Below are 26,238 nucleotides of genomic sequence, written 5' to 3'. Positions count from 1 at the left end.
ACGAAAGACAACAGGAGCTAAGCCTTGACTAGAACTGTAGCGGGAACACCACTCCACAGGCATCCTCGACGGCACGGACGAAGCCTACTCCTCGGAGAAACCTCCATCTGACACATACTCGTACTCTGGGGTTGGGAAAAAATAGAGCAAGACTGAGTACTACCCACTGTACTCAGCAAGTCATACCGGAATAGGGGTATGATGCAGGGAATTATCAAAGGGGAGCTAGAGTGGTTCATTTGCATAAAGCGAGCATTTATAAGCAGAAGTTGGAAGATTTAAACAGTTGTAATAATTAATTAATATTAATCATCCACTGTCCAACGCTATCCCACGTTGCAACAGGCCCAACCATCCACCTATACTATCCAATTTCAAAAGACTAAACTAGGGTGAGACTAATCATGGTGAATCTGGTTGACCGCCCATAACCGCGGGCACGGCTATTCGAATAGTTTTACTCTGATCAGAGGTGTACAACTGTACCCACAAGACACAGCCCCACGACACGTTTCCGTGCGCCGACATGCCACCACGACATACCGGAAAGAGGCCGTGACAGGACCCTTCGCATAACCCCCTCTAACCAAGCACACCACACCTCAGGTTTCACCCCCACTCCTCGCAAGGCAGCGGGCAGTCCCCTCTCGTGCCTAGGTGAATCCGGAAGCGACAGAGGCCGTCGCAGGGCCCGCCCCGCTCCATCACGCCCACCCTTGCCTAGATGCGTCAGCTAGAGGAAAGCTACACTACAAGCCCAGCCGTTGCCCACGCTGGCTTGTGGTAAGTACGATAAGTTCTTCCAGGGCATTCCGCGAACCGGTCCTTAACTGCCATGGGTGTGACTAGCAAAACCATGCACCCACAGCCCACCATGTGATTCATTTTAATTAACCAACACCAAAACGGTGGTACTAAACCAACCTTACCAATTGAACCTAAAGGCTATATTTTAGTGAGCTTTCCCCATTGTGTGCTAGTGGAACTAAGCATGACTAAGCAATTCCTAGTCCAAAATCTATTCATGTTATAACCCAAACTAACAAAGGAGCATGATATCAAAATGGCATATAGGTAAACACCCCATAGTAACATTATAAAACAATGCAATATTTGAAGAAAAACAATAGAGCATTTGCAATATAGGATCAACATGTTCAAGTGACAAGCATAACTTGCCTTGCTCTGCTGCTGGAGAAACCTCGGCAACTATCTCGAAGTACACCGGAGCGTCGGAAGAACCGGAATCTAGCGATATACAAGGCAAACATTGCAAACAGGCTATAAGACTACTGAAACAGAGAACAAAACCATTTTTAATGGATTCTACACATTTTTCTTGATTTACTGAGACTTGAATGGGCTTAAACGGAGCACGGGTGAATTAGTTATGAATTTTAGAAGATTCACTGTGTTTATTACTATAACAAAAAGTCCTTAAATCATTTATTGCGCAATAATTCCCAGGGCTGACGTCATCAAGGGGGGGCGGCGCCGACATGCGGGCCCCACCGGTCAGCGGCTCGAGAGAGAGGGAAAAGGGGCGCTGGCAAGCGGGCCCCACTCGGTAGCGGAGCACGGGTGGTCAGTCTACCGTGGACCGGGACCACGCGGGTGGTCCACCGCCGGTCCACGGGATCGACGGCCCGGATCGGCCTGGGGCCGATCGGACGGTGCGGTGGCGGCCTGGCTCGGCTCGGCTCGGCACAAAGCCGGCCGGCCGGCCATGGCAAGGGCGGCGGCACGCGCGCGTCCACCGACGACAGCAAGCGGCGGCGCGGGCGGCGGCAGCGGACGGCGCCCCGGCGGCGACGGCGACCGAAGGCGACGGCGACCGAAGGCGACGGCGAGCGCGGGTGACGGCGGCGCACGGGGAATCGGGGAAGGAAAGGGAAGGGGAGGGAGTCCTCACCGGAGGGGACGGCGACGACCGGCGACGAGGAGCGATGGAGGGAGGTCGACAAGCGGCGGACGGGGACCGGGACGACCTAAAGAACGAAAAGGAAAAGATTACAGAGGGAGAGAGGGGCCATAGAAAGCGGGAACGCCGGCCGAAGGCGGCGGACATGGCGACTCTCACCGTCGCACGATGGGAATGGCGCTCCGGCGGCAAACCTCGACGAAGGAGGGGTGAACGGGGTGGATCTCGGCCACGCGAACCCGACGGCGGCGACGGCGCGGTGCGGCGGCGAGCCTAGCGGCGGCTAGCGGCGGCCGGAGTGGCGGGAAAGGGGCGGCGGGTGGATGCACGGTGTGGGAGCGATGGAGAGCTCGGGAGAGTTCGACGAAATGGGGAAAAAGAGAGAGGGGGTGGCGGCGGAGCTTAAATAGGGAGAGAGGGGGCCGGACGTGGCCGGGAGGTGCCCCGATTTCGCCGGCGACGTGGGGGAGGAGAGAGAGAAGGTGGGGGGCGATTCAAAATCGAATGCCGCCCCTCTCGTGCGTAGGCGCGGCCGGAAGACGCGGGGAGAGGGGGCGGCGACGTGGCGTGGGCACGGGCGACGCGGCGTGGGCGCGGGGAAAGCGGAGGAGTGGGTGCGGCGGCGGCAGTTTCGGCGGGGTGGTGACCGGCGCGGGCGGCGGGAGGTTGGGGGAGGACACGACAGGTGGGCCCCACCTGTCGGCGACCCCGGGAGAGGAGGGGGCGGGGCGGCCTGGCTGGGCCTCGGCCTACGGCCGGCCCAGCGGAGGGGAGGGGAGGAAAGAGAATGGGCCGGCGGCCCACTCGAAAAGAAAAGGGGGAAAAAGAAAAAGAAAAAAGGAAGAAAAGGATTTTCCCTGGAATTAAAATATTGCTTGCTCAATTTTAATTGGTTAACATTATTTCTAGGGCTCTGAAAATTCCACTAAAAATCCTGTTAGTGAATTTCGACATGTAGAACTCAAGAGAAATTCCACATGCCAGATTCGATTATTATTTGTATTACTTTCTTAGGGTTTTCTCTTGATTTGCACCGGCATTTTCTTAGGGTCATTTATAAATTCAATTTAGGCTTGGGAAAGAACTTCAGGGTGTGACAGGGCCCCACAAAGATATCACCGGTTATCTCAATCGAGCCTCAACTATAGCCCATCACCGATAGGTGTCATCTGTGACGGGCTAGAGTTTTATGCACATCTAACATGTTTGTGCGGGTATATCTTTGTCGGCCTCTTTTTGGGCCCGTTTAAGATCACTTTATTGTGACGGCCCGCAAAATCCAGGCATGTGAGGGGCCATCACAGATGAGAGGATTATATTATAACTCACCTCAAGTTAAGAGTAAAAGATTCCTTTTCCCCCGCAAAAGAAAAAGAAAAAGTTAAGAGTAAAAGACAAGCTGTGTTCCTCATGTTCTTGATTCCATCTTGCCCTGGATTCCTTGGAGGTGCAGCACAGGCGACATGTGAGGAGTAGAAACAAAAAGAATATATAAATTATTCTTTGTTTCTTCCGAACAATTTAAACTGAGGGTAGAAAATGCATAAAATATATTTTGATATGAAATCCAAAATCTCCTTAGGGAACGATGGAATCTAGCATCTGATCTCTAGTATTGTAAAATTTGAAGATGGTTTTGCTGGTATTTTGGTACGTTATCCGTGTATGAGTCGATTTTTAAGTTCGTTCGTTTTTAGAAATACATATCCATATTTGAGTCAGTTTTTAAGTTCGTTCGCTTTTGGAAATATAGAAGAAGTCATATAAGAAATGCCTTTAAAAAAACTCGCATACTAACTTGAGATAATCGGACTCATAATTAAAGCTCATAGTTTTCTAAAAACATATATATCCTACCAAATTCCCACAGTGAATTTCACCTTAACTAAATCGTATAACAATAATAAGATTAAAATAGTCTTCACCTGTTGCAATGCACACGGGCATTTTTTAAAGGAAAAAGTACGAATTACCCCCCCTCCCGGAACTATCGCGATCGTCTGAATTATCCCCCTGAACCACAAAACCGGACATTCTTCACCTCGAACTATACAAACCGGATGAATTACCCCCTCGACTCAATCCGCGGTGGTTTTGGTCTACGTAGCGTACGCGTGGCAGTCCAGTCCGCGCCGAGGGCGCCGCCCTCAGCCGCTGCCACCGCCTGCCGCTGACCGTGAGAGAGAGAGAGGGGAAGAGTGAGGAGAGTGAGAGAGAAGAGAGAGAGAAGAGTGTATGATATGTAGGCCCCACATTTTTTTTATATAGAATGCTGACTAGACTGCCACGCGTACGCTACGTAGACCAAAACCACCGCGGATTGAGTCGAGGGGGTAATTCATCCGGTTTGTATAGTTCGAGGTGAAGAATGTCCAGTTTTGTGGTTCAGGGGGGTAATTCAGACGATCGCGATAGTTCCGGGAGGGGGGGTAATTCGTACATTTTTCTTTTTTTAAAAGATCCCACCCGCGACAGTGGTGGTGTCCATGTACACGGACTTGCAACTTTATTTCTTTCTAAAATAGTCTAGAGCAAACCTAGAATTAGCCCAAGGCTCGGGCAAGCCCATGGAGAGTTGGGACCTCCAATCCCCTCAGACCATGCGTAACCCAAAGGCCTTGGTCCGCCCCTGAATACCATTGATCATGGCAAGGATTAAATTGCAAGACAAATACACACCAGTTGGATAAGAAACAAGTTACAGTTGAAAATTGAAAATAAATTTGAATGTACACAATAATGAACGAATACAATAGGGAAGAATCTTATTTGTATACATTCATATATTGACAATAAAACCCAAAACAGGTTTATATGTCACAAATATGTACAAATACTTACAGATAAGAAACTATATCTGAAAAGGAAAATGGCATTGTCTGGATTACATCATAAGACCAATACAAAATTATAAATGTACAAAATAGGAAAATCATAGTTGAAATGATACATGACATTGTCTAGATAGACATCGATTTATTGTATCCTTTCTGCAGCCAGCTCACCATTTCTGATGAACCCAACATAAACTCTCTTGACATGAGAAATCCTGGCCTCATTCTTCTTCCTAACCCTGCCCACAAGCTCCTCTGCTGTAGAATCCAAAGTCATCTCTTCGAGAGTGGTCACATGCTCAATGCCGCGAGGCAACAACTTCAATTCAGGGCAGAGCAGGAGCTTAAGATCAACCATGCTTGACATGGCCCCTCTTTCTATCTTGATCAGACTGAGGTGAGGAGCTCCCCAGATCTTCAGTATCCTGAGCTTTGGAAATGATGTTGCCTGGAAAGACAGCCTCTTGCCATTATATGCATCATAAAGCTGAAGCTTCACTAGCTGCTGTAATTCCTCAAGATAGTAGAAGTCTTCTTCGTCGAGTTTCGACCAGACAAGCCGTAGAATGGTGAGGCTTTTCAGTTTACTGATTGACATGAAGAACTGAGGCAATGATTCTTTATCTAATGCCCCCTGCAAGATAAGCTTCTGAAGTAACGGAGATGGTTTCAATGCTTCAAGTTGTAGAACCTCCTGATTGTCGTTTGCGTGTATCCCGAGGCGGACAAGATGAAACATATTGGTGATTGCCACAAACAGCTTGGCACAATGGCGGCCTTGTACTTTGCTGATGCGAAATGATCTCAAATTCACCAGAGCACCAAGGTAAAAGACCATTTCAGAACTAGCTTCCATCAGTAATAAGGTCTGCAAACATCCCAAAGACCATAAACCAGTAGGTGCAGGTATGCCAACAGAAGGAACAAAATTCATAGAAGTAATCACTGGTTTCACAGTCACAATAAGATGTGTCAACTTAGATAGCCTTATAATTTCCTCTGGTAGGTTCATAATTTTGCTTTTCCAAGCATCCAACACGACCAAATTTTGAAGTCTCCCAATTGATCTTGAGATATATGCAATATTAGTTCGTCTAAGGCCCAGAAAACGTAAGTTAAACAAATCAAACACATCATTGGGTAGACTCTCAATTGAACTATCTTGCAGATTCAGGACAGACAGTAACTTCACAGACCTTGCAAACAAACGAAGTGAATTGAAACTAAGTGAATTGTGGAAAACAAGCAATGACCGCAGATGTGGCACATTTTCTGCAATTTGTGAGATATCCCCCCTTTGAATCGACAAACGGCGTGCTTTGCCAATAAGATGAGTCTTTGTGTAGTCTAAGACAAAGCAAAAGTTCTCTTCTCGTGCCTTGCTAAGAGCTAAAACACGAAATATATCATGCATCTGGAAATCATCAATATATCCAGACTCATTCCTCTTGACCTCCACTAACAAACATCTGTTAATAAGTTCGGTCAAGTAATCCTCTGCTACCTCCTCCAGCGTCTTGTGCTCACTCTCTTCAATAAATCCTTCTGCAATCCAAAGCCGTACTAACCACTTCCTTTGCATCACATAATTTTCTGGGAACATGGAGCAATAGAGGAAGCAATTCTTCATGTTGTGTGGCAAGTCTTCCAAACTAACCTTCAGGATTATGTTCATGTCAAGGATGTAATTGTTGGTAAACTGCATCTCAAGATTTCTGTACACATTCTCCCACTCCAACAAATTTGCACTCTTGAATGAAAGGAGGCGCCCTATGCACACTATAGCGATTGGCAAGCCCTTGCACTTGTCAACAAACCTTTGGGCCCAAGGGTGCAATTCTACTGGACAACTCCTGTTTTCAGACTTCCAAAATGCCTCTTTACAAAAAAGGTCCCATGCATAGTGATTTTGTAAGGGTTGAAGGTTAATCTTTTGGCTTTCAGGAGCAAGTAGAGCGACCTCATAGATCCTAGATGTAAAAATTATCCGCCCATGTTTCCCACCAGAAAATGCATCTTTGATATCAAACCAAACATTCACACTCCACACGTCATCTAAAACAAGAACATACCTTTTCTTCTCCAGGTAAAGTCGGATTGTCTCAACCAGGCTTCTATAATCTGTGACATCGACATCCTTTGGGAACTCCTTCTTGCGGTCATTCTTCCGGAACTCCGCAACAATTTGTTTCAGCAAATCATCGGCTTCATAGCTATTAGACACTGTGATCCAAGCACAAGTATCAAAGTCAGTCTTGATAGCACTGTAAACATGAGCAACAAGTGTCGTTTTACCGACACCGCCCATACCCCATACAGTAATTATCATGTGCTGCTGCTCCTCATCTTTCAACCAATCCATCAACAGCTGTTTGTTCTCAGCAATCCCCACAAGATCAGCTTCCCTCTTGAAATGTACTGATTCTGTAGATCTCTGATTCAAGCTCCCTAACCGCATCAGTTTCCTCTCCCTTCGAACACCCTTCAGGTCATATCTGCACCTCCTCTCTGCAGCACTCTTGAGGCTAACTTTGATATCCTGCAGACTGTTGGCCAACCGATACCATGTCTTGATCTGTCTGATCCTCCTGAATGCCTTCAGCAGAAACATGCCTTCGCGATCTTCTCCCAACTTGTAGGTGAACTCATCGATAACATCCTCGATGTCGAATGCAAGGCCTCTGATCTGCTTCACGAATGCAACTGTTGTCTCATCAGTATCCTTGAACCGCTCAGCGGTGCAGAAGAAGGCCTGCATGCTCTCCAGCTCCTCCTTGATCATCCGTATCTCGCCAAACAGGCCTTTCAGAGCAGATGCCTCATAAACGAGCAATGACGATCCCAGCTGGCAAGATTCATTACCCAAGGCATCACCTAGCTTCAGGATTAACGAGCCAATGACGCCCTCAGCCATGGTTGTCTAGCCAGAGCTATAAGATTCTCACCATTTCAAGTGTAGAGTCTGTGAATTGTGAGCTAATGAGTGTGACAATGAACACTGTGACTGTTCTATATGCTGGTTACTGCACAAAAAGTCATGGATGAAAAGAGGGGGAAATTGAATCTGACGGGTGTTGCGTGTGCCAATAAGGATAACCAAAGCAATTCTAAATTGGTCGGTGGACATCGCAAAAGCAGTGACCAATACTTTGTCCGGTCAGTGGATATTACCAAAGATTCAATCACATTCAGAGCCTGAATCCTATTCATCAGGCATATCAAGGAAGTTTCCTTCAGGTTCAAGTCAATGCCCCTGCAATGGAATCTTATCCATTTCCAGCAAAATACAACTTACACCACAAGCTCACTTTCTCAGAACTCTTCCGGTGTCTGAAGAAGCTACAGTAACAATTTACAACCGGAGCATCGCTTTCAAGCCCATGTGGATGCCATGAATCTTGAATATACAGCCGATCAGAAAGTAAATCAAATATTCGTGCCGTGGTTGATGATGGGGATACAGACAAATTAACAAATTAAACACTATGACCTGGTTTACCTCAGCAGTTGGGGAATAAAAAAGATGATGGAATCTAGAAGCCACTGGTTCCTCCGCACCTACAAAATGATTAAATAGTGAGGAAAAGAAAGGAAATAAAAGGATGGCGAGCAAGAACATAAAAAAGACAGAAAAATAACCTGCAGATGTGGATTCCGGCCTAGGGCGCAGCCGATGAGCCGCCGAGGATATCGAGTGGCCGCGGCGAGTGGGTGGCTTGGTGCGGCCGCGGCGTTTGACGGTTTCTTTGCGACCGGAAAACCCACGCCGCGGCAGCGGCTGTGGCCAATCGCCATGGGCGACCCACACAGTATCCGTCGATGGCAGTTTGTGGATAGCCCGTAGCCGAGGGTTTTTTTACTCGCAAAGAGGAGGAGATTTCGAAAGGGCTGCATGATTTTTTCGCCGATAAAACATTAAATTTTATTGAAATTTAGGGATGCTAAATTGCCAAGGCGACTGGATTTTTCTTGATTCGTAGTGCGAGAATCAAGATTTCTAGGCAAAATTCCTATAAGTCAGATGCGAAATTTCTATATTTCAAATTGTTTATTGTTACTATAAAAATGTCTCTATGCCAATAAGACTATTGTCGATATTTTTGAGAAAAATAAATGCATAGCCAATAGTATATTGTACAAATTATTAATAAACCCAGTTTTACATTAAAAAGATAGGCCACGCCATTCACAATACCTCCTATTATGCCCACATCTGTACGATATATATTTATATGTTACATGAATTGGGTCATCTTTAGTTCACCCCCAACTACCCTAAACTTCCAACTTTCCATCACATCATATCATATCAAAAACTTTCCTACGCAGATAAACTTCTAACATTTTTTCTAAACTCCCAACTTTCTTCAAACTTCTAACCTTTTTCAGGAACTAAACACACCCTTGGTCTAGTGCTTGACATTGGCCTATCACTGCGTACGCGATGCAATAATGAGCCGTATGTAGTTAATACTAGGGTGAAAACAGTACAGAAACTTTCCAAATTCCAGACCTATTTTCAAAAACGGAATATATCGATCGGAATTTTTTGGAAACGGAAACGAATTCGAAAATATTTTCTCGGAAACGGGATCGAAAATGATAAGGACAGTTTCCGTCGGAACTCAGAATCCGATCGGAAACTTTCCAGAAATTTTCTCGGAATTTCCAAAAATTTTGTGACTGAAATACCTTGGATTCTTTTTTGTAAGAACTGAATATTGAATATCATGGTGTTTGGTTGTTATTTTTTAAAAAATATTTGCTATGCAGATCTGAAGTTACATATGAATTTTTTTTCTGCATTGGGATTTATCAACATCATTACTCTTTTAAACATAGATAATTTATTCTATAGATTGTGTTTTAAGATTTACTGTTGAGACTTAACAATTGGACTTGTATGATTGTGTTTTATGATGAATTGTTGACCGTTGAGACTTGGGAATTGGATTTATCGGTTTGAGGGGTTTTGGTATTCCGATAAATTTTCGTTACCAGCGCCGATTCGTTTTCGCTCCGGGTTTTCGGTTTTGATAATATTCGATTTCGTTTTTGTATCCAGGTTTTCCGATTCCGATTCCGAAAAAATATGAAAACGAAAATAAAAAAGATAGTTTCCGTCCGTTTTCGTAGCGTTTTTATCCCTAGTTAGTACTAGTAAAAAATAGAGGCCTTTTTGTAATGTGCATGCATGCATCAGGATGGATGCTCTGGCTATCAATACCGTAAGTTTGTAGATTGCACGATCATCTCACACTCTCCAATTGTTGATATTGACACATCACTATACGCATATGCAGTCTATTTAAGGGCGATATTGCCTTCTTGCATCTAAATACCCACACAAATGCAAGGCGGGCGCTGCACATGAAGCAGCGCTGCACCGTCGGTGGTGAACATGTATGGCACACTCACATATTTTGTTTAGGCAAAATTTGTTGTAGGACATCGAAAGATAGCGGTCTTTGCTGTAAGATACCCGAAAATCGTGTATTTGCTCATAGACACTGTAAAAAAGTGGTAATTAGCTGCTAGACACTCCTCTTATTATTTTATTATTTCCGGTCGAAACGGAGAGAGGGACTTTGGTTAAAGACAAGTTTGCCCATGGGCCCACTTATCAATCCCTCTTTCTCTATTCTTCTTCCTCTCTTTCTCGTTTCATCTCTTCCTCTCTTTCTCTGTCGCGGCACAATGGGCAGAGCTCCACGGTGAAGGTGTGCCTCACGTCGGAGCTGCTGTTATTGCTATCGTGCGAGACGAGCTGCTTGGACGCGACGACGCGGGTGGGCGACAGCAAGGTGACAAGGTCGATGAGGCGGGCGGAGTGGGAGCGTGACACGAAGAAGTCGAGCCCGCCGACACCGCGCGCCGTGCCGACACGGAGGGCGTCTCCAGCGGTGCCGTGGGTGACGACCTACTGCTCGAGGTGGAGCAGCGTGCGGCGATGCGACGCGCGCTGCCACACCTGCACGACAGCGAACCAGCCGCACTGGTTGGGGGGTTCGGCCAGCGCCTGTGCCCGCGCTCTTGCCATGGCGCACGCGTCGCAGAGGCGGCCGTGGACAGCAAACTTCACGACGTGGCCCTGCTCCAGCGTGACGCGGCCGCTGTCGAGGAGGATCTCGCCGCGCGGAGGCGGAGCATGAGGCGCTTTGAGTGGGGCTCGGTGAAGACGAACTCCGCGGCGGCGAGGACGATGCCGAGGCGGGCGATGTGGCGGTCGACGTGGCGGAGGAGGAGCCTCATGAGCTCTAGCGACTCCGGTGCGGTGCGGAGCCAGAGCCGCGGCGGGTGGAGGTAGGAAGAGTAGGACGGGCAGCACACCACGTCGACGTGCGTCGGGAGAGAGAGGAAAAGAAAAGAAGAGAGAGAGAGAGGAAGTTGTGTGCCGGGACGCTGCCGTGCGTTGTCGCCGTCGGCAGTGAACCCCGGCGATATGCCGCCGCTGCCCCATCGTGGCTGAGCCATCCCGGCTCGAGCCAACCGCCGTCGCGCCTCTGCTCTGCTGCGAGGAAGAAGAAGGGGAAAAGAAAAGAAGAGAGAGAAAGAACAGTATCTAGGGCATTTTGGTACTTACACAACTATTTCCTCCCCTAACCGGAAATAATAAAATAATGGGAGGAGTGTTCAGTAGCTAATTATCATTTTTTACAGTGTCCACGAGTAAATACACGATCTTCGAATGTCTCACAGCAAAAGCTACAATCTTTTGGTGTCTTCTAGCAAATTTTGACTTTTGTTTATACAGAGATTGATGAAAACTCGAGCTTCTACGTCGGTGGCGTCAACGCGCATCTTTCACCGAACAGTCTTCATTTTGCTGATCGCTGTCCTAGGTCAAGCTGGTCATTCTCAACAATAAAAGCATCAAGGAGATTAATTAAAATCCTGATTTGCGTCTTCGTCAAGCCGATGCCGTCCGTAGAAATCATGAAAAAGCTAGCGATACCTTCTCTGGAAACTATATGATCAAGATTAAAACAACGGATTGTACGGATGCCATGCAATCCGTTCTGATGTAATTATCACGAGGTCGTATTATGGCCGGTGCAAATATCATACAGTTCTTTTGCCTCAGTGTGCCACTCGCGGGAGCGATTATATTAAATCGAGCTAGGAACTCTCTCCATTCTAAAAAGAACTACTTCTATATTCAGATTTAAGTCCAAAAGTGCAGATTTAAGTCCAAAAGTGAGTTTTTTTTGAAGGGAGGGATATAGATGGCCATAAAGCTCAAGGCCCGATGGCCCGGCCCAAACATAGCATGACATGACTAGTGTCGGGCCAATACCGGCCTGGCTTGACAGTGGCACGGTGGGCTGGCCCAGTACGGAACGGTCCAATGAGTAGAGAAGAAAACTATATAAGGGACCCAATATAGACTTAATGCAGTCATACTAGACTTTTTATTTCCCTTCGTGAGAAGATGTGAATAGTTGGCCTTTTTACATTGAATGAGCGGTGACACGGTAGGAGTTTTTTTTTTTTTGGCTAGGTTAATATATTTCTCCCTTTTCAATAGAATTTGTAGTCTCTAGAATAAACATGGTTAATCCTTTCCTAGCTCGGGGCTGCCTATGGCTCGGGCGCCTGACGATTTCAAGAAAAATCGGACGCTGATGACCGATTTACGTGCAAAAATATTTTAAACTGATTTTTCTCGTAAATTACTTATACAAATCATGATCCGATTGCACCATTAAATTCGTTGTAATTAAATCTTCAAAACAAAACCACACATATATATATTCTGACGAAAAAAATTAGCTTATTATTGATTTTTTTAAATGTTGCACGATGTTCCACCAGATATATCAGAATTGTCTCACTAAGTAGATCAAAAATATTTCACTCGTTTAAATCGGGTGTTGTTTCACCTTATATAAAATAATGTTTCAGCAAATAGCGAAAGAATGTTTCAGTTCACTGCAACATTAGATTTATACACAGTGAAACATTGTGATTACATTAGGTGAAACATTTTTCGGTGGAATAAAAAATAAACCAAATTCTCTTAATAGGAGTTTTCCAAAATATGTGGGTTTTTTTGTTGCAATGGAATATTTCGTTCACTGCAACATTAGATCTATACATAGCGAAATATTGTGAGAACACTAGGTGAAACATTTTTTATGGAACAAAAAATAAACTAAATTTCCTTAATAGAGAGTTTCTAAAATATGTGGGTTTTTTTTGTTGCAAAAGAGTATTTCAATTCACTGCAAAATTAGATCTATAAATAGTGAAACATTATAAATACACTAGGTGAAACATTTTTCGTGGAAAAATGGGGGAAGAAGTGGGTGGATCCAGATGGGGAGAGGGGAGCGTGTGCGCATGGGGGGAGGGGAAGCGACCGATTCTTCCCACCTCCCCCGGTTGCCCGATTTTAATCAATTTCGGTAATATATATATATATATATATATATATATATATATATAGTTAGAAAATATCAAAGAAATAAATAGCAATACTGACTAGCTGAGTGACTGTCATAGAGATACAAGCAAAGGAGGAGAGAATTTCAAAAAAGTCATCCGAGCTAAGGCGACCACCGAGCACCGAGAGCTTCACCAGCACTCAAAAGACACAGGAATGCAAGTAGCGTAAAGGGTTCACACTTTCGGAAACCACTGAAATTTGAGAGAAGCGCTATTCCACGTTCTACAACACGGAATATTAGTTCGAGCGTCGCACAACGCCCTCTCCTTTCGGTTTTTCCCTTTTTTACCACCCCACTTTTCCTCCGCATCCCACCTTTTCTCGGTTCGTTTTTTTCGTTTTTTACCACTCCACCTTCCGTGTTTCTTTTTTCTCTTTTCCATCTCATCCGTGCTTCATCAATGGGCCCGGTAAAATATTTTTCTGTTTTTCGTTCCTTACCTGTAGTGTTTTCGCGTTTTAGTAAAATATTTACCGTCTTGTTTTTCTTTTCGAGTTTTCTGTTTTTCTAGTATCTCCGCACGTTTCAAAAGTAACGAATTTACTCTGTGGAGTTTTTCATTTACTCTCAGCCTCCCACATCTGCTCATTCAAAAGTAACAAATTTACTCGCATGAATGCCTTCACATCGTATGACGCCATACCTAGATGGTCGTAAAAGTATTACTACCAGCTTACAACGCTAGTAATTCTTTTACCAATATTATAAATATTGTTTAGATTTCGTGGTCTATGAGTAAAACAATTACTACCTTCCTCTTAATACAGCCCATGATCTCGTAGCCACCATGTCCTCTCAATACAGCTCATGATCTCGTAGCCACCATGTAGTAATATATTTACTGATATGTTCAATACATATTATAAGAGTAAAAATTGAGATTTTGTGGTCTGCGAGGAAAACAATTATCACCTTCCTCTTAATATAGCCATGATCTCATAGCCACCGTGTAGTAATATGTTTACTGATGTGTTTAATAGATCTCGTAGCCATCGTGTAGTAATATGTTTACTGATGTGTTCAATATACAGCATAAGAGTAAAAACTGATAGTAAGAGTATTGTTGATCTGTATCACAAAATAGTCGTATGAATGAAAAAATTACAGGCTCAATCACACATAAGCGATAAAATTACTCACAGGTGAATCAAACTAGAAAAAAAAAGATTCGGCCAAAAAACCAAAAATCCGTCTGGTGGCTTTGCTGGATCTTTGCTATAAGGATAAAGAGTACGGTCTGTGTCTTGTGATTGGTAGTGGAGAGGGCAACCAGGTGGCGAGCAGTAGTCGACGATGGAATCATGGAAGGATGTAGCGGTGTGGAATAGAGATGAGCTCGATGTTGCGCAGTAGCAGCCATCCATCATCCAGCAAGTACGAGAAAAATGCAAAAACATTCTCGTTCATGTCAATAGGGATGACGAGCAAAAGAAAAATAGCAAACAACCTTCATCACCACCAGACTCCACCCTATCCTCTGCGGCCAACCACATGGAGCACGATGTGCAAATGTAGGACCTGTGCAGTCCATCAATTAAGATCAGGTAATATTGGAGATTGCACGTTAATTTGATTTTTAAAAAAAATTGGGGCTTCATGCGTCAAGTTGAAGGAGAGTTTGCAGATGCAAATCAGAGTGTCATTTCCTTACTTGCTTGTTCTATCAGATTCGCCGACATGGAGCAGCCGCTGATTGTTGCTATTGGCCTAGGTGAACACCTCCTTGCTGGTTAAGGTGCGGCCCAGCGTCCGACAGTGAGGCCGAAGTAGTGCCTTCACCTCAACCGCCCAGGCCACCGCCATCAACTGCCACGGTGTCATCATCCTCCTGCATGGTGTGTCGCCGATCTGTGGGCTGGGATGGTGGATCGATTCAGATCCAAAAAAAAAAAAGGAAAAAAATGAAGTGGGGGCGAGAGTGGTTGGTTGGGTACGGGAAAAATAGAATATATACCGGAAGCAGAGAAATTGTTTTTATCGAAGTAAATCATTTACTCTGATAATGGTGGGAGCACGATGCGGGACATTGGGTGGGATCAGAAGCAGGGGAGTTGTTTTTATTATCGAAGTAAATCGTTTACTCGAATAAAGGTGGGTGGTTGAGGCGCACGATAGGAGTAAATCGTTTACTCCGACAACAATAGGAGTGGAATGACGGGATGTGGGGTGGGGTGAGCCTGAGCTGATGCATACTTGGTGCTTGGAACTGCGCTCCTAATAGTAGTTCTAAATGATTTTAACACCAAACTAATTATATCCAAACATATCACCTAGGCTAATGTTTAGCCTACCGTAAAAACGTGACGCTGCCATGGACACTACAAAAGTTGTGTAATTGGCTGTTGGACATCGAAGATAATATTTTATAATTTCCGAGACAAAAGTGGGGAGAAAATTTTCTAAATGATCAGATTGCCCCGGCGTCGCACCATCTAAACCCGACCTAGTCAGAGTCCGCTAATAGGGTTAGGCCCACACATCAGCGAGGTGGTGGATGGGAGGCAAGGCAGCAACGAGGTTTGTGGCGTCGCCAGCGGTGAACGGCGGCTCGGATGAGGTTGCGGTCAAAAGAGAATTTGTACAGGGATCTAAGGCGAAGCTATCGTGGTCTTATTGTAAGCAATGGTGAACGGAATCAATGGCATCAGCAGTACGGTCGGCAGCCAAGTTCGGGATGGTAGTGAATGTCGTGTTAGAGCTCGATTTAGCCTAAGGGAATGCATGCATGTGGTTTCTAGGGGCTCTAGAGTATTCACCGAATCGCGTGCAGGGTTCCGCAAGGTCCAGATAGCGATGACGATGGAGAAAGTCTACTAGCGGTGACCACGACGACGATGATGGCACGAAAGGGTTGACGAGACACTAGGTTGTGGCATGCTTGAGGGTGGTGAGTTCATAGGGACGACATGTGTACAGGGGAATCGGACAACGGCTCACTGGCGAGGACGAATTTGACGACGATGGCGGTAGACCGGTGCCGGAGAAGAGAAGGTTGATCTTCCTCCTCACTTCATCGATCTTGGTGGTTCTTGGAGTGTTTTGAAGAGGTGCTCGAGGTGGTAATGATGGCGAGGCAGCTTGGCCGGGCATGCTCCACTATTGTCGGAACGCCGAGGTCGCTGTGGCGGTGGTGCTCGGAGCGTGCTCCCAAGCTACGGTGGCGAGGTCGCGTTCCGACGCCGTCACTGCACGAAATGGGGTGGGATTAGGTGGAATGGAGATGGCACTGAAAGGAGATGATGGAATGGGTAAAAGATAGAGATGACCGCGACTCGATGGCAATGACGGCCTTCGTCTTCAACACGGCCGACAGAGAAGATGAGGGCGAGGAGGATGAGATGGAACACCCGGCTTCAGTTTCTTCGCAATGGAGTGGAGAGTGAAGTCGTGTGACGCTACAGGGTGAGCTAGGGGCCGAGGAGAAGTTTGGAGCCGTCGACACGTCGTGGCCACACAACCTCATCACTGCTTGCGATGCTGCAAACCTTGCCGCTTCTCTGCCTCCCATCCGGACAGGGCCACACAACCTCATCACCGCTGGCGATGCTGACATGTGGGCCCAACCCCATTAGCAGACTCCGACTGGGTCTGGTTCAGATGGGGTGACGCCGGGGCCAATCTGGTCATTTAGAAAATTCTCTCCCCTCTTTTGTCTCAGAAATTATAAAATATTATCTCTGGTGTCCTACAGCCAATTACACAACTTTTGTAGTATCCATGGGCAGTGTCGCATTTTTGCGGTGTCTCCCATCCAATTACAGGATTTTTGCGTGTCGTATAGCAAATTTTGCCTTCAATTTTATGCCTTGTTTAGTTCCCAAAACAAAAATGTTTCACCCATCACATCCAATGCTTAATTGGACACATGCATGGAGTATTAAATGTGGCAAAAAAAACCAATTACACAGTTTACGTGTAAATTGCGAGACGATTTTTTAAGCCTAATTGCGCCATGATTTGACAATGTGGTGCTACAGTAAACATGTGCTAATGATGGAATAATTAGGCTTAGTAAATTCGTCTCGCATTTTTCTGGTGGAATATGTAATTTGTTTTGTTATTAGACTACATTTAATACTTTAAATGTGTCCGTATATCCGATGTGATAACCAAACCCAAAATTTTTCTCCAACTAAACAAGGCCTAAACTAGATCAATAATTTATGTTAGGGAAAATTGCAAAAACCACCCCAAATGTCACTCTGAGTTTGAGATGCCTCCCATAAGAAGATTTGTTGCAAATCCCCACCTCCTAATTCACCTTGGTTTAATTTAGGTACCTTCTCTTCACATATGCGTGATTTCTGAAGAATCTCTTGGCGAAATTAACTGAGTCCCACTCGGCGGGAGTAAGTGATTATGTTGTTTGTTCTGTATAAGACGATCATTTCGTTGTGTTATCATGACCAACACTGTTTTTCATAGTGTACTAGCTATATATATATTCCAAACTGACATGTGTACTAAACAACATACTCTTTTTTTTTCATAGACGTAATGAGCATATAGAAACATTTGAACATGAAGCAGTAATCATATAGCTAGATTAGAACTGTATGACTTCATCCGTTGCAATTGGTCAAATGACCTAAAATAGCAGGTTTCAATATAGTTTAATAAGAAATTAAGGCCACACAATCTAATGCAAAAGGGACCTATTGACAAATCATCACGACGAGCGGGACTTGGCTAATTTCAGCCAAACAGTTTCAGCTCCACCAAAACTGGGAGTGGAGTTGGGTGGAGCTCTCTCACAAAATGTACTAGAGTTGTGGAGCTGGGTTTAGACAGCTCCACAACTCCACTCCAGACTCAACTCTTGGAGTTATATTTAGGAGTTGGAGCTGTACCAAACAGGCCCGTAGAGAGAAGGTGCCTAAATCAAAATAAGGTGAATTAGGAGGTGGGAATTTGCAACAAATCTTCTTATAGGGGGGCATCTTAAACTTAGAGTGATATTTGGGGTGGTTTTTGAAATTTTTCCTTTCTGTTAGCCCCCACCCATCAGCTACGCATTGATGCACCAATACAGTTATGCAGAGTCCTCAGTTACGCCAACTTTAAAAAAAAAAATGGAATCAAGAAACCATCACCATTTCTATTCGGTCATGAGCGTAACTCTGCTTGATCAGCTACAAACGCCATTCTCCAAGCTGCTCTTCTCCAAATCTCTCATGAACTCATCAAATGCCACTTCAGAAGACCCACCTTCCTTGACGGCATCCAACGCCATGTCCCTCGTCTCCACCAGCTTCTCCCTGAGCTTCCTCCCTTCCTCGGTCTCCATCACCAGCCTCACCTTCGCCTCCACTTCCTCGGCCTTCACCAACCCTCCTTCCTCGTAGCCGTCGAGCGGCACGGCGATCTTCATCTCCTCCACCATGATCACCTTGTTCATCGCCTGCTCCGCGTACAGCGGCCAGCATATCATCGGCAGCGCCGACATGATCGCCTCCAGCGTCGAGTTCCACCCGCAGTGCGTGACGAACACGCCGACCGCCTCGTGTTGCACCACCTCCGCCTGTGGCGCCCAGTTCTTGGCCACCATGCCTGTGCCCTTCGTCCTCTCCAAGAACCCCGCCGGAAGCAGCCGCTCCAGGTCCGGCTCCGGTGATGTGGCCTGCTCCTCCGGCGGGCTCCTCACGACCCACAGGAAGCGGTGGCCGGAGCTCTCGAGCCCACGAGCTATCTCCTTCAGCTGCGCCGCCGGGAGCGCGCCCTGGCTGCCGAAGGAGAGGAACACGACGCTCCGCCGCGGCTGGGCGTCAAGCCACACGAGGCACGCATGGCGCCTCTCGGCGCCGCTCCCTACCTTGTTGCCGGTGTCGACCAGTGGCCCGACGCAGTAGACGCTCGGCGTGGGCTTGTCGGGCACGCAGACACCGGCGGCGAGCGCTTTCAGGGCCTTGGGCTCCAGCCAGTCGAAGCTGTTCACCAGCACGCCCTTCCCTTCCATCATCCGCTTGAACTGGTACAACCTGATCTTGGTCGTCTCGCTCTCCTTGTCCTGCATCGTCGCCATCATGTCCACGGTGCGGATCGGCGGAATGCCGGGGAATCGGAGGAGCGCCGCCTTACCCATCTCCCTGAATGACGTCCCGTTGGCGTAGTAATGCGGGAGGTGGAGGAAGACGGCGAGGGCGCTTGCCGGGGAGGGGAAGAAGAAGTATGCGGGGATGGCGAGCTCGGCCGCGACGTCGAGCGCGTCGACGCAGAACATGTCGAGCAGGAGCGCGTCGACAGCGGCCGGCAGCGAGCGGAGGAACTCCAGGAGCACCGGGTTGGCGAGCCGGAGCGTGTCGAGGCTGCGCCTGACACGGTGCGGGCCGGGGTCCGGGCTGGCCGTGGCCGGCGCCGGCAGGATGCGGAACGTGACGGAAGGGTTGGCCGCGGCGAGGCGCGCCGTCGCGTCGGCCGACGTGGCATCATCGTCGCGTGGGTCGATCACCGCGACGACGACGCCGAGGCCTTGGCGGTGCAGGTGCTTGGCCAGCTCCACCATGGGGTTCAGGTGTCCGACGCCCAGCGACGGGAACAGCACAAACGTCTTTCTCTTCATGGCTAGCAGCTGTTCCGATCAAACGGGTTGTAAAAAAAAAAACGGAAACAAATGCCCTCAAATCGGACAGCCACAAGTATATATAGCGCGAGGCTGCGAGCGGCGTTGAATATATAGTAAGCCATGGTGAGCAACGTTGACCCGCCCTAATGTGTCCTGCATGCACAACCAACACAAATTTCACGTTGGCTTTATAAAGTTTCGGAGGAATTCACGATGATCTTTGTCCTGATGATTATTCTTTCACTCTAGTCAGCAGTTCAATAAACTGGCAGCTCACGTCCATAGTAAAAAAAACCAGACCAGCCCGACGGTTCGACCGAAAAAACCGGAACGAAGACCTCGCCGATTCGGTTTGCTTCAGAGACCGTCCATGCAGTTGACCCGGTGAGACCTGGCTGAACCGTGCGGCTTTTGTCGAAAACGGCGGTTCGATTAGTGGGCCAAAGAGATAGGGCTTGCGAAGGCCGAAGTCCTTAGCTGGTAAGGCCCAATACCTATTTATTAGAAGAATATGTGAAAAAATATGCTTTATGGGGGATCGAACCTGATTGGCTTTGTTATAAACACTCACACGTTACCATTGGGATACAATGCTACTTGTTTAGATCACCTAGTGAAAGGATATCGGGATAAGTCCAATTTACACCCTTGAACTATTATGCTTGTCTAAAATACACCCCTAAACTTCAAAACCGGATATATTATACCCCTGAACTGTCAATACCAGACACTTTGCCCCCTAGAGCTGTTTTGCTGTGGTTTTTGCACACTTGGACGACACTTCAGATGCATAGGATTAAATGGGTGATGGTAGGGACAGTTGTTTTGACCAACTTTTTCACAAGCGGCAGCGGCAAGGAAGTCTACGCGGTCATTGGCGGAGGAAGGCAACTTTTTCGGAGCATCTCCAACAAGCTGCTGCGGTCATCGGTGGAGGAGGTCTGCGCGCCAGCAGAGATGGCTGAGCAGGGAAGCAGCTCCCCGCGGCGAGGAAGCCACAACAAGCAAGCAGGTGGTATTTGCAGTCGACGGAACAAGCTTCTGCGGCACCGTGCACGCTCGAGACCTTCACGCTAGAGGAGGAGGAGACGCTCGGTGGGTGGATCGAAGACGACACACGGAGGAGACGCTCGCGCCGCTCGGGGAGACTGCGGGTAGCCAGAGCTCGAGCTTGCCGGCACATGCAGGAGGAGCCACTCGGGAAGGCAGAGGGCAGCCGGAGCTTGAGCTCGCCGGTGCATACAGGAGGATGTGCTCGGGCGTCGGGGAGGTAGGGGGAGAAGAGATTAGGTCGATCTCGCCGATAACTTGGGCTCCGGCGAGTTCCGCCTCTTTGCGTCGTCGACGCCTTAGCCCCCAGATCTAGACCGTGACAAGCTCAACACCGAACCTATCTTCTCCGAGATCAGCCGAGATCTCGCCGTGCTTGAGAGAAGAGGGAGGTCGGTGGCGAGATTGATGCGAGAAGAGGGAGGTTGACGGCGAGCTCAACACGGATCGGAGCCCGCCCCCTTGACCGAGGTCGAAGAAGAGGGGTCGCGGAGCACGGATAAGACGGGGTCGTCGGCAAGCTCCAACGAGGGTTGATGGATGCGGGTCGACCCCACTGTGAGCTCACTTGGAGCTGCCTGCGCCGTATCCGCCTTCAACTGGAGCTCGTTGGGCAGTGTTATCGGCGGCGGAAGGACGTGGAGCTCCAGGCGTTGGGGGGTAGCGGGTGGCTCCATAAATGGAGCTCGCCGGCAACATTGGCATTGGCGTCTGCGAGCTCATCGTCGCCCACACCACTTTCACCGCCAGATCTAGAATGTGGTTGCCGTCCGCGAGCTTCGCCGCTACCCGACTGCCCCGCTCGAGCTCCACCGCCACCACTGCTGCTCTCCTGACCTGGGAGGAATATGGATAGAGAGAGAAAGACGAAGGAGAGAAAGGGGATGAGAGATGGAGGAAGAAGAGGTGGCTCTCCTTATTTGCTGACTGGACCGTTACGTCAGCGCCACATAGGTGAAAACCAGCTGAAAACCGCTCGAGAGGGTAAAATGGACGGTATTGAAAGTTTAGGGGTGCCAAATACCCGGTTTTAAAGTTGGTAGGTGTATTTTAGACGAAGCAAAGAGTTGAAGGGTGTAAAATGGACTTATCCCAAGGATATACATGATAGTAACTAGTAGGCCGGTTCTGCAATTGACCCGGATGAACCGGCGGTTAGACCACTGACCTGGTGACCCAGCAGCTGCCACGGTTCAAGTACCGGTTCGATTTTTTCTACTATGCTCACGTCATGACGGCTATTTCCGTGAGAGCAATGACCAAAAACGAAAGCTTTCTATGTGGAGAAGTAAAAGACTTGCGAAAATTGTCAAATTTTGAAAAGACGCAAATATTTGGTTGTCTGGCGTATACTGCTGCACAAGATGGATCATAGTGTGATCGATGGCTTCTAGTCGTTCGTCCCTGCCAACCAACAGATGTGATTAAATTTAATCGGCCGGTAGGCCTCGAGATTCACAAGCCTGATTGTTTAGGAACCCCTTGCAGTCTAGGGCCTTGTTTACATCAAAATTTTTTTGCAAAAAACGTGACATCAAATATTTAGACACATACACACAGGATATTAAATATAGGAAAAAAAACCAATTACACAGTTTACATGTAAATTACGAGATAATCTTTTGAGTTTAGTTACGCTATGATTTAACAATGTGATGCTACACTAATCATTTGCTAATTAATTAGACTTAATAAATTCGTCTCGCAGTTTACAGACGAAATCTATAATTTATTTTATTATTAATCTATACTTAATATTTCAAAAGTGTATCCGTATACTCTAATAACTTTACAACAAAAGAAGGAAACACACCCGGCGTCAGTGGTGACGTCCATAGGAGTGAAACAAGGACACGATGCATCAGATAGAGCTCGTGATAAGTGTTTATTAGCCGGGAAAGTCAATTAGTCCGGTGATCGTGATATCTATAACTAATATAAATATTCGTATTTTTCCGATCGTCACATCTAATTTTCGTCCATACATAATACGATTCGGTTAGCAATAGCCATGAAAAAAATTGCAAAAAAAAAAACGGCGGCCGGCCGACGCCTGCCTCCACGCCGTCCGGGCCGCCACCCCTCCCGCTCCGCCGGGACCACCGCCGCCGCACCTCCCCTCACGCCGCTGCCACACAGAGAGAAAGGGAGGGAAGTGGAGAGAGTGGGGGTGGGGGCGTCGCGCTGTGGGGAGGGCGGCGGCACCGCCGCCGCTGCCGCTACTCAGTGTGGGGGAGGCGCCGCCGTCGCCGCCGCCGCTCGCCGTGGGGGAAGGCGGCGGCGCCGCCACACCCCGCCGCACCCCACCGTCGCCGCGTCGTGCCGGCGAGAAGGGAGGGACGGCGCCGGTGGCGAGGGAGTCGGCCGGCTGGGGGGAGGGGGAGGGGGAGAGGCGCTGGTGGGGAGAGGGAGAGGGGGAGGAGGAGGCGGCGTTGGGGGCGGGGAAGGAGGAGGCGGACGGCTCGGCTCGGCTGGGGGGAGGGGGAGGGTTAGGGTTAGGTTTTCATCAATTTTAAACTGATCTGAGGCGTCCATCAAAACGAACGGCTGAGATCGATTGAGGGTTTGGGCCGCACCACTTGGGCCGCACGTGGGCCGGCGGTCCACTAAGCGAGAGAAGAGTATGGGGGTATGGGGTATTAAGTAGACTTTGCTCTCTTGCGGGTTGAAAAAGGCCCATAGAGAAAAAAGGATTTTTATTTAGATTTTTATTTCAATAAACGCTAAAATGATATTTGTATTATCAAAATTAGCAATTAAGATATGTAAATTCCAAGAAAATTTCAAATAAATACTGAAATGATATTTGTATTATCAAAATTAGCAATTAAGCAATGTAAATTCCAAGAAAATTTCAATGAGTGCAATTAATATAGGAAATTTAATAAAAGTTAAATCAACCATAACATTTTATTTCTTACACTTACTTTATTTATAAATTAATTTAATTATATACCTACCTACTTAAAAAATACCAAATATTAGAATTTAATTAGAATTTAATATGTTTTAATTCAATTTTATCTGTTTTTTCTTTTCGTTGCAACGCAAGACCACTTTTGCTATAATTTAAAAGAGTGTAATTAATATTGCAGAAAACTTTAGTTCAAATCAAATTTCAGTCACCGTATGATTACCCGGTGCAACGCACGGGTATTTTGCTAGTAGAATTAGAGATACAGTCATACGTACATAGGAGAGGAACAAAGAATCAGAAATGCATCCGATCGAAGATGACCGTTGCCAGCTTCACAACAAATGCACACAGAGCAGGTACAATCACTACTAAAAAAAACCCTAATAGAGAACGGCTTCTCTCATAGGTGCCGATTCATTTAAAACCAACACATATGAGCTTTTCCCACCTCCCTACGATGAAAAAACATAGAACCGACACCTTTAAACATTGTAGGTGCCGCTTTTAGCGAAAAAACCATCACTTATACTATAGGTGCCGGTTTTTATAAAAGAACCGGCATCGGTTTTTTTTAAAAACCGGCACCTATAGTTTTGAGCCGAGCCTACAAGCACCGCACCACAAGTGGTCCTTCTCAACTCATTTCTCCGCCTTATCCATCTCTCCTCTCTCTCAGCTCTTGCGTCTCTCTCCCTCCCCTCTCTCTCTCGCGTCTCGGCAGTGGCTGAGCGGCGAAGATGGCGAGCCCCCTCAGCTAGCAACCGGCGGCGGCAGCCACGCCCTCCCCTCCGCCAGATCCGGCGGGAGGGGAGGCTGCGGGCACCCCGCGGGCGGAGGCGGCGGCGTAGAGGGGAGCATGTGTGGGAGGGCATTTGGGAGTCGGCGGGCTTCGCCGGTGGTCAGGTGGAGGCGGCGGCCACGCCCTCCCCTCCGCCGAATCTAGCCGGAAGGGAGGTGGTGGACCTTCGGGGATGGCCGGCGGCGGTGCACTCCCCTCCATCGGATCTGGTGAGAGGGAAGGCGGCGGGCGGTGGTGGTAGGCGGCGGAGCCTGAGAAATTTTTTTGGGATGGTTTGTAGATTCTTTTAAGATTTTTTTGATTTGTGGATGATTTTCTTGTTGAATATGTTTCGATCTTGATTTGTGGATGATCTGTGATGTGGAGATTTGGGGGTTTCAAATGTGATTTGTGGATGATATGTGATGTGGGGATTTGGGGATTTCAAACAACTAGATGTGGGGCATGGCACAGTGAAGGCGATTGTGTGGGGCATGGCACAGTGAAGGCGATTGTGAGTTCGGCTCGATTCGAGCTGGCTCTTTTTTTTGGCTCGTGCAAACCTATAGGTGCCGGCTGCTTGTATTGGTGCCGACCAATAGGTGCCGGTTGGAAATATTTTAAGTAGATAAAAGAGGATAAATAAAAACATCAGGCTACATATTTATAGCCAGCTGTAGCACAGACTACAAGATGCATGTGTGTATGACAGGTGGTATTAGACGTTAATTATGCAGTACATGTTTATAGATAACTATTGTATAAATTGGATATTAAATTGACTATAGATGATTTAAAGCCAATAGATGGCTATACTATTAAACTTGCTCTGAAAGGACAAAGGCAAACGACGTTTTCCCTGTAGTCCTTCCTCCAACCAAAGCTCGACAGTTGGCAAAATTTGCTATAGGACACTCAAAGATTGTGGTCTTTGTTGTGAGACACCCAAAGATCGTGTATTTGCTCATGAACACGGTAAAAATATGGTAATTAGCTGCTGGACACCCCTTCCATTATTTTATTATTTCTAGCTGAACTGGAGAAAGAAAGGGCGTTGAAAGTACCAAAATGCCCCCGTGCCGTTTTGCTTGTAAACACTGGTTGAACCAGACTCAATCCCCTCTCGTTGGAAACGGAGGCAATGAGGCGGCCGTCAGTGGAGAAGACGAGGTCGAAGACACCCTTGCCGTCATCGTCATCGCACGGTAAGCTGCGACCACTGCATCCCGGTCGCCGTGCCACATCTGGCCACCGCGCCATGCCGCACCACACCGCCCGCTGGATGGCCAGAATCGCGCATACCGCGCCACCACCCCGCCGCCGCACGGCCGGTCCATGCTGCTCCACCGCCCCTCGGCCGGCCACTACACCACTAGGCTGCGCCATTACCATCCTCGTCGGGTCGCTTCCATATCCGCATTGCCGTGCCAGCTTGCACCCGCGCCGCGCCTGGCCACGACCGCCGTATCCCGGTGGTCGCGCTGTGCCATGCCTGCAAAGCCGCACCGCCTCCGCACGACGCTCGCCTAGCCGCGCCACTTGGCCGCCGCGCACGCGGTCCTGGCGATGGCATCCTATGGCGTGTCGGCAGTGAAGGCAACGTACAAGCAGCTCCAGCAGGCGCAACATCCCCACGACGCCGAGGCGATTCAGTCCGCGGATGCCACGTTGTCCTCCGCTACCATTGCCGCGCCAATCGGAGGCGAAGACGGGAGAGGCACGAGCG

At 47.7% G+C, this 26,238-nt stretch overlaps 2 protein-coding genes across 4 annotated transcripts; both read right to left on the bottom strand.

The window, feature by feature from the left end:
• Positions 1-4,674: 4,674 nt before the first annotated feature.
• Positions 4,675-8,584, bottom strand: LOC107276258 (disease resistance protein RPM1). 2 transcript variants are annotated; one of them, XM_015757419.3, is made up of 3 exons: positions 8,395-8,584; positions 8,255-8,313; positions 4,675-8,152 (listed from the first exon to the last, which is right to left on the bottom strand). In XM_015757419.3, the coding sequence occupies exon 3, from the start codon at positions 7,667-7,669 to the stop codon at positions 4,898-4,900; it is 2,772 nt and encodes a 923-aa protein (XP_015612905.1). In that variant the 5' UTR covers positions 7,670-8,152; positions 8,255-8,313; positions 8,395-8,584; the 3' UTR covers positions 4,675-4,897. The 2 variants fall into 2 exon arrangements, with proteins under 2 accessions (XP_015612905.1, XP_015612906.1); XM_015757420.3 differs by having other exon boundaries at positions 4,675-8,313.
• Positions 8,585-17,620: 9,036 nt separating this feature from the next.
• Positions 17,621-19,787, bottom strand: LOC4339389 (UDP-glycosyltransferase 13). Of its 2 annotated transcripts, XM_066304593.1 has the most exons (2): positions 19,284-19,765; positions 17,621-19,212 (listed from the first exon to the last, which is right to left on the bottom strand). In XM_066304593.1, exons 1-2 carry the CDS (start codon positions 19,632-19,634, stop codon positions 18,334-18,336), a joined length of 1,230 nt encoding a protein of 409 aa, XP_066160690.1. In that variant the 5' UTR covers positions 19,635-19,765; the 3' UTR covers positions 17,621-18,333. The 2 variants fall into 2 exon arrangements, with proteins under 2 accessions (XP_066160690.1, XP_015613867.1); XM_015758381.3 differs by having other exon boundaries at positions 17,621-19,787.
• Positions 19,788-26,238: the final 6,451 nt, after the last annotated feature.

Source organism: Oryza sativa, chromosome 10 (genome assembly GCF_034140825.1).
Source record: "Oryza sativa Japonica Group chromosome 10, ASM3414082v1".
In the NCBI taxonomy this organism is placed as follows: Eukaryota; Viridiplantae; Streptophyta; class Magnoliopsida; order Poales; family Poaceae; genus Oryza; species Oryza sativa.
This window is presented reverse-complemented; position numbering and strand designations above follow the sequence as displayed.